General features: G+C 35.0%; 1 protein-coding gene across 1 annotated transcript; it reads right to left on the reverse strand.

Annotated features, from left to right (window-relative positions):
- Window positions 1-4,595: 4,595 nt before the first annotated feature.
- LOC117122971 (serine/threonine-protein kinase fray2-like) lies at window positions 4,596-7,769 on the reverse strand (the record flags this gene model as incomplete). Its single annotated transcript, XM_033268754.1, has 2 exons — window positions 4,596-6,410; window positions 7,678-7,769. Coding segments are annotated over 2 exons (722 nt in total), but the record flags the coding sequence as incomplete, so codon positions are not given.
- Window positions 7,770-8,985: the final 1,216 nt, after the last annotated feature.

Here is an 8,985-nt window from a genome sequence, read left to right on the forward strand (position 1 = left end):
GCTATAGACAATAATAATTGGAAGGCCTTTAGGACTCTATAATAAGCATATTGTACTGCATCTAAACGTCTAAAAGTAACGAGATGTATTACTGACTAGGTTGTAAAGATTTTCTGGTGGTAACATGTCTTTAGTTCTTAAGTTTCTACACATTTGTTTTTGAGAGCGATCCCGGCCATTGAAGATGGAAGGAGACCACAACATAACCATCAAACTATAATCACTGCTAATTCAGCTTGACCGTTGGCAAAATTTTAATGACAACACAATGTGCGATTTTCACAAGAACAATAGAGGGCGCTACTTTTATTTTGCGACAGGTGGATATAATTTAGGCCAATAACTTTACCGTATACAATACAAAGTTAAATGCTGGCTCCAGCTTCTTCATAACGTGTTGTATAATATTTCAGTGACGTCAATCAATTCGGCTATTATAGGCCTACAGTATTTGATACTAGGGACGATGGATTGTTAAGTCTATAAGGGCTTTGTAATAACAATTACAAATTACCTTACTCCAGGGAGTTGTTATAAACAAGTCCCTGCTTATTCATAGTAGTATTGCCATAATTGTTTTATTGGTGTTATCATGAATTTAATTTCTCTTATAGTCAGACTCCGGAGGACAAAAATATTTTGGTATGTTTTAGAACTGATTTTTCTAAGACAGAAAAAATTGTTTGCCGAAAATCTGGGGTGAATGAGATACAGATTTTTGAATATTTAAAAACTGGGGGAAAGAAGGTGTAACCGCTATTTTTTACACCTTTTCTCCCTGTATTTTATATATTTATTAACCTTTCTTAATTCACCATTTCCCAGTTTTTCGTAAAACAACTTTTTTCTGTCTTAGAAAAATCATTCTACAACATGTATCAACATTTTTTCCCCTCCGGAATCTTTAATGCCTTTAATGTATTATACAATTTTTATTATATAATTTTGATTACCAAATCTTTAAGATACATCTTCTGCAGGCAACACTTTTACTCGTAATCGGTCAGCAACCGTAACCAAGCACAAGGAGGTACCGTCGGACGAAGTGAGAACAATACTTTTGAAGCAAATGTCGTTGGAGTATGAATTCTACTACTACATCAAGGACCGCTTTCAAAAACTCAAGATTCAACTTGGAATTGGTGATAGCAAACAACGATAAATTGCAGTCGAACCGTTATTTCCATGGCATCGAATTACAATCTGTGATGCATTTTTTCAACCTAAGGTCATACAATCGTGGTTGTAGCCATGTTTTGTCCAGGTGAACCTAGTTTGATAATTATACAATTACAAGTTTGGTTTTTCAAACTAAGATTGTCATAAACACTGTCACGCGACCGCGTTCTGTGACGTAGCTTTGTACAACATAGGGTGGACTAATATCTGAGATGGTTTATCAAACCTGGATTGTAGCTGTAGTCTGCTATGTAGCTGTTATGACAGTCGCACTGCAACCTTTGACCTAGGTTTATCAAACTAAAATTTGTTATGTGGGTTTTTCAACTTAGCTTTGCTACTACCACTGGAACTACAATCTTTGTTATAAATAGAACACTGACAAAAGACAAATATAACAAATTTAAAACCACAAATTACTAGTACCAAGTACTAATCATTATACATATGCCTATCTAATGTTTTGCAATGTTAGAATTCTATAATATTGTCTTGATGATACTGTACAAAATTTTAAATGTGTGTACGTACGTACAGTATTTTCTCTTATTTAAGTCCTAGCTTATTCCAAATAGAATACAGTGTGCCCTCCAATTCAAAACCACTTTCGGGACCTGAAAATTTGGGGTGGTCTTGGGGTTGGTCGTCAGTTAGAGGGCTAGCTTTGTATCAAAAGGTTGAAGATAGTTATTTGGTCTTTGGAAAAGTGGTCTCAAATTAGAGGGTGCACTGTATACTTCTTCTGGTGTAGCCCTTATTCAAGAGAGGAACTTTTGGAACCTTTATTAAGCCAAATAAAAATATATATATTTTGTTGGCCACCCCCGACCGACCCAAATTTTACAAAATTCTGGGTTGGCATTTTAGCTTTTTTTTTTCTTGACTACAATGAACAATATTCTTTTATGAGAATATAAGGCTGGAATAACATTGGCCAGGCTTATTTTGCAGGATGGTACGCGATGCGAATACATAATTGTTGTATTATTTGTGTATTTTCTGCTTTTTAGGCATAAACTCATTTTTGTTGCCCTTATAACGAATCCACATTAAAGTTATGTATTTCTTTACCCACCAAAATTTTATAGAGTTTTGAAATGTTAGTAAAAATAATAGAAAGAATTTTAACTTATTTGTATTTGAACTGTAATGTGTTTCCCGACATAATAGTTTGCACAGTATAAAGCCGGGCTCACACTGCATTGCACAACTGTCGTATGTCATGGTGCTGCGTTCTCCATAGAATCGCGTCGGCCGACTACCACAGTGAGTACCCTGCTTAAGGTGTTAAGCACTCCGTGGTGGATCTAGGATTTAGCAATGAGTGGTGGATAATGCGAGGAGCACCCAGGGATGCACTTTAGAGGGGGGATAGTGGTTTTGGGTGGGTATCCCTTCCCATTTGAGATTCCCACATGAAGCACACTCACATTTTTTTTCAAGGTAACCGAAGGGGAGTGGCTAGCCACCCTGTTCACCCCCTTACATCCGCCACTAGTACTGATGCTTTGAGTTTGTTAAAACATGGTGCTAAAAATATGTAAATATTTATTATTTATTATCTTCCTAATTAAAAAATGTTATGCTACATAAAGAGAGTATAATACAAAAGGACCAGTTATCATGTTTTCATATGGTGTGCTGACTAAATTATTTAATTTTGTGGTGGGAAAATGTATATAGATCTTGCTAACAATATTAATTTTACTTCAACGTTGTAAAAACATGGCAGTTTACTAGGTTATTTCCTTTCATATCTATAAAGTTGTGTTTGCTGGGGCTTCCAACACTGCAGTTTCATTAAAAGATTATAGAATGAGGAACCCTTTTCTCGGGACCCCCACCAGTGCTTCGCCCCTTGACCTCTGCCTACAATTGAGGTCCCGTCAGACACCTTCCCCATGATAGTTGGTGTTATGGGAAGGATGTATCTGCGAAATAATTACTGTGTGTGGCTAGAGGTTCAGGGAGTAGTGATGGGTATGTTGAGTTTTATATAGTTTATTAAAGAAAAGAAATTTTTATACTGAGTTTTTAGTTTAGATAGCCAAGATATATTTAGTATTAATTTTATCAATGAAAGTGGCTCCCAGTATTATGAATGTATAGCAAATTCTACTAAGGTGGAACTTTTTTTATACCTTGTCAAGCGTACCCACCACTGGCCAAAAAGGGACGGGGCTTAGCAGAAATGTCCATCCTCCTGAGTGATCATTCTACAGTAAATGTACATAGATACTGTATTTCGCATAGTATTACAGAGAACACATCCATCCTGTAGGCCTTGTTCTATTTTAATATACAATTCTGTATTCAGTATTTAAAATTTTTATTACAGCAGTATTCAATAACTTAAAAATTTGAATCTCATTCAACTGCAAATGGCCCGCCACTTATACGATAGAGTAAACTGCGCAAGGTGTGTAGAGTGGAGTTGTTTTTAAGGTTTGTTGACACAATCAAGTTTTCTGTGATAAATGTTTATGTACTTTAACCTGTTATTTCTGAAGATTTATGTTGAGATTTCCAATGCTGTATTATTTATTATTCATCTTAAAAATGTGGACTGTTTGTGAATTAAAATAAATTCATAATTACATTAATTGCAATTTGTCACATTGATTTTGTTCTTAAAATCCAGTTAATGTTAATACTGTAGTTAATTCTCAATGTAATACATTTGAATAATAATATTCAAAAGTTACAACTAAAGAAGTCACACATTCGGCGTGAAAATCACGCATTTGGGATTGGTCTCGCAGGATCTAAATCTCATGCTTCAATATAATGCCTGTTATAAAAACATATGTATGATTTGTGATCTTTTGTAGCCCCTTCCATTTTAAAATTCTCTGTTTTACAGTATTTAAAATATAATGGTAACATCATGTTCACCAACAAGCTGCACTATAAACACTGTAGATACAGTTTGTTGTTTTACAAAGCACTGTCGGAAAGATCAAAGGATGCGTACAGTGTAAAAATAAATTGTGTGGAGATGACCTGGAATGTATGCATTCTCAAGTAAAAAGGAAAAATGTAGATCCTGAATGCATTTTCGAGCAATTAGGAAATAAAATTTCCAGGTAGGGAGGTTTGAATTTTTAGGTCTCGTGCCTGCAAAAACAAAAATTAGTGCATCATGAAGTATATTGGGCTTCCGTATGAAAAGTAAAATACAAGATAAAAAAAAAATGCCATCATTCAAAATGTCTTCTCAAGTTGATGATAAATCGAACAATTATCTTCTTAAATGAAGATAATTAATAAATTAGCAGAAATTGCAATATAGTGGTGTTTGCGTGATGATTCAACTGTACAGTAAAATGAAATAAAGAAAGATTTCTGGGGTTTCCAATTTGTACAGGTGTACACAAATGTGGTAACCCCCCCCCCCAAAAAAAAACACTTAAAAATTCTTTCAAAATGTTTAATAGGATCAAATAAATTATCAACTTCCAATGCGACACACATTGAAAACAATTTTCAAAAATTCTTTCTACAGAAATCCTCAAATTGAATACCAGTCAATATTCAAAGCTTATCTTAAAAATACAGGAATGCTATTTATTTAATACCATATTTCAAGAGGGTGACCCATGCAGCATTGCTGCTCATTAGGGGCCCTCAAATAATAAATGAGGTAAAAAACAAGAATCACTTAATTACAAATTTATTTATTTTTTATCATTATTAGTCGTTAATCAGAATATATTAAATTAAAGTAACTTGAATAAAAATAATGTAAATAGTAATGACGAGTATCTACGTATGCATTTGAACGTGTTCCAGGTATTCTTTTGAATCTCAAACCAGTGCAGAAGCAGCACCAGCCAAGGGTCCAAGGAGCCACAAAAACCAAATCAGGGAAGAAGCCAAAAATTTTGTCGAGGAACACGTCCTGCTTTGAAAAATCAATTCTTATGCCTTATAGTACAATTTCCAAGCATCTAGATTACTATTCTTAAAATTAGTTCCAGTCATGGTGGATGCTTGGTCTGCTGCAAGGGACTTCGGAACCTTAGTTGGGGAATCTTTAGCATCACCAGTTCAAATAATAAAGAGCTAAATGGCAGAAATTGGTTAAAAAATTTGCAGCCACTGACAATATTAAATAAGTAAAATGAATTGACTGATTTGCATATTTAAAATTTCCACTATAAAAACATATTTATAATCTAGCCTAGCCTGTACTTTAAATACAGAATAAGGAATATGTAAACCAATTGTGTATATACCTCATCATTTAAAAAAATTATTTTTTAACTTCACACCAAGACAAAGAATCCCATGATTTAATTCTTAATACTCTGCAGCAGGAATATAACTTTGGTTCCCAAGTATGTACTTGTTAAACTCTTGTCATACACAAGTGATAAGCTTGGTTTCCATAAAAATCGCCGACTCCTTTGGCGACGCTGGTTGGCCAGTTGAATCAGAGAAGCATTCCTGATTGCGTTAGTCGTAGCTACGCAGTACAAGGTTTGATGCGAGAACGCTGTAGCGACTGTGTACGATTCTATGGAAACCAGAATTAACACGGTCAAACATCACCCATATGTAAGCTTTTGAAAACACCCATCTTAGTAAAAGCTTGGTTATCACCTTCGGTCTCGATGACTCCTGGAATTGTACTTATTTCTATCTCTTTCTCTATCACGTTTTTGGTGTCTGTCGCGACTTCTACTTCGATCTCTTTCATGTCTTTGGCGCCTGTCACGATCCCTGCTTCTTTCTCTTTCATATCTTTGTTGTCTGTCACGACTCCTGCTTCTTTCTCTTTCATATCTTTGGTGCCTGTCACGACTCCTGCTTCTTTCTCTTTCGCGTTTTTGGTGTCTGTCGCGACTTCTACTTCTTTCTCTCTCATATTTTTGGTGTCTGGCAATTTCTCTGTCGTTTTTGTGGTGTGTTTCATGACTTGGGCTCCTTTCTCTCTTTCGATGATCTTTTCCATCTTTGTTTCTTCCTTTTTCTCTATCTTTCCTCCTATCATGATCAAACTCTTCATCTCTTTTCCTTCTGGACACCTCCCTCTCCTGATCTTTTTTTGACATTTTCTTCTTGTCTTTTCTTTTAAATTCCTCCTCACTGTCTGATGAATCATCTTTCTTTCTGTGTTTCTTCTTTTTCCTCTTCTTCGAATGCCTGTCATCTTCTGATGAACTGGATGATGATGATGGCGATGATGAGCTGCTAGAGTCACTTGATTCCTGGTTTCTTGATGATGTCTGGAAAGTTAAAAGTAGAGCAATCAAACCTTAAGAATGAGTGAGTTCACCATCATTTTTTTCACTTCTATTCCAGGTGGTTACTGGAAACGAATTGAAATGGCAGATTCTGTTGTCACCAAGTTAATTTCTTTCATATTCTCAGAAATAAATTATTAAATTTTAAAAATTCAGATGAGAAAACAATTCTGATAGACCTCTCATTGGTTGATTGTAAAGAATATTGCCAACAGCAATAAAAGGTTTTAAATATTTTAATTGTATTCTCTATTCTAACTGATTTTACACAGTTTATCAGTACAGTATTTATTGATTGATTGATTGATTGATTGATTGATTGATTGATTGATTTATTTATTCATTCATTCATTCAAGACTCAACAGTGTATCAAAAACACCAAAAACAGAGTCGCCATAAAAATATACAATATCATTCATAAAAATATATAAAAATAAAAAAAAAAAAAAACATAAAAAGCATAAAAAAATCGTAATAATATATTAAAAACCCGTATTTAGTATAAGATTAAAAATAGAATTTGAACTAGATTATTATAAGAAAGTGCAACACGACGAAAAATACCATTAGTACAAACATTAACACAAGAGTACGGAACTTTTAACAAATGATTGGTAGGAAGCCTGCGCACAGGAACATGAAAATAAAAATTCGACACAAGGTTACAATCAAACTTACAGTTTAAACATTTAAATAGAAAAAAAGATCATTTCGATTTTGTCTTTGGTTGTCTTGTTTTACAACCAAAGAAGATTCATTTTTAAACATATAATTAATGTTTGAGTGTAATTGGAAAATATTATCATTTGTTGAAAGATTGACTGTTCCACTCAATGAGGTGGAGCAAAGTTGAATGGAACAGTCATCTTTCATCTCATAAAAATATTCTTTCCATTGTGCAAATAAAAAAAAATAATTTGCTTTATAACACACCTAAAATAGATTCTTTTCATTTTATATTTTATGAAAAAAAACCAGAATTAAGTCTACCTATTTTCTAAATGGAACAGTCCATCTTCTTTCAACTAATGAAAAGATTGTAGTAGAACTAAATTTTCATGATGAGTAACGAATGGTGTAAATAACCAATGTCACATAATATGAAATCCACCAATAAAATGACAAGGATCTATTTACATGTGTTATAAAAACAAATAATAATAATGATATTATTTATTATTATCCTCATCATGAATTGAATCGTTGCTCAAAGAATATAATAAACAATTAAAAAAAATTGGTTAGTACCATTTGTTTTTGCATCTGATTACTATCTTTGTGTTGATTTGAAGTCCTCTGTTCACTCTTATTTTTGGATGGATTCGGGAACCTTCCACCAACTGCAAAGACAAATAAAAACCTAAATTAATTAGTGATTATTCTCTCAAAAATTATATTATTCTTTATTATAAATATTTTCATTTTGTTCACTAGGGATAATCAACAGGCAGTAGGTCTATATAACTCAAGGCTGGCAATACATTAAGTGTGACTGCACCCAGAAAAAAACTGGACCTGCGTTGTGTGGTTATGCTGGCTTGAATAGAACTCAGATGAAAAGTGTTATTTGACACTTAAAAGCATGATGAACCCTCTGAAGTGACCAATAAGAGTAGGGCTAGGAATACATTCGAGAGAGCAGCTTAGATCAGTCGGGTTATCTGGTGGTAGCCACTGTGTGTGCGCTGAACCGTGGAGATCTCTAGGTCCCCGGTTCAATTCCCATCGCTGCCTCTCCTTGTGTTTCAGCTAGAGGGCTGAAATACAAGTTACAATAACGCACCGTCTTTCGGATGAGACGTTTTAAGCCGTTTGTCCCGTGTCCAATATAGCCCATGTGCACGTTAAAGAACGCAGTACACTCTTCGGAAAAGAGTAGGGGATTGTCTCTCAGATGTACTGACCAATCACCACCAGAAGGACACCATTGGAAATAAGACTTCTTCTAGACTTTTGTGGGCTATCCTTGGTGTTTACACCGAATAAATCTAATCCAATCCAATCTACCCAGCTAGCAAAGCGACGTTGGCCCAACGTTGGTAAACGTTGGCAAGCGTCGGTAAGCGTCGGGGTCGGATATCTGACGTTGGTACGACGTTGGTGTTTGGTTGTAAAATTTGGTCGGAGAAGTAACGTCAAACCAACATTGGAATTTCACGTTGGCCCAACGTATGAATATATTTGTCGATTTTCCGATGTCGTCCCAACGTTGGTAAGCCGTCGTAAATATTCAGTCTGACTACCGACGTTGGTAAAACGTCACGATTTGTTACTGGCTCGACGTCGGCAAACTACTAAAAAGATGGTTGGGTACTACCGTTGGCCCGACGTTTGCTAGAGGTTGTAAATATTAGATGTGATTGCAGACGTCGTCTCAACGTCACAGTACGTTGTTGGCCCGACGTCGGTAAACGTTTGAAATGGAGGTTGGTTAAAACCGTTGGCCCGACGTTGGTTAGAGGTTGTAAATATTAGATGTGATTGCAGACTTTGCTTCAACATCACATTACGTTGTTGGCCCGACGTAGGTAAACGTTTGAAATGGATGTTGGTTAA

Source organism: Anneissia japonica, unplaced genomic scaffold (genome assembly GCF_011630105.1).
Source record: "Anneissia japonica isolate Jap-2015-1 unplaced genomic scaffold, ASM1163010v1 scaffold288201_len66592_cov119, whole genome shotgun sequence".
Classification (NCBI taxonomy): Eukaryota; Metazoa; Echinodermata; class Crinoidea; order Comatulida; family Comatulidae; genus Anneissia; species Anneissia japonica.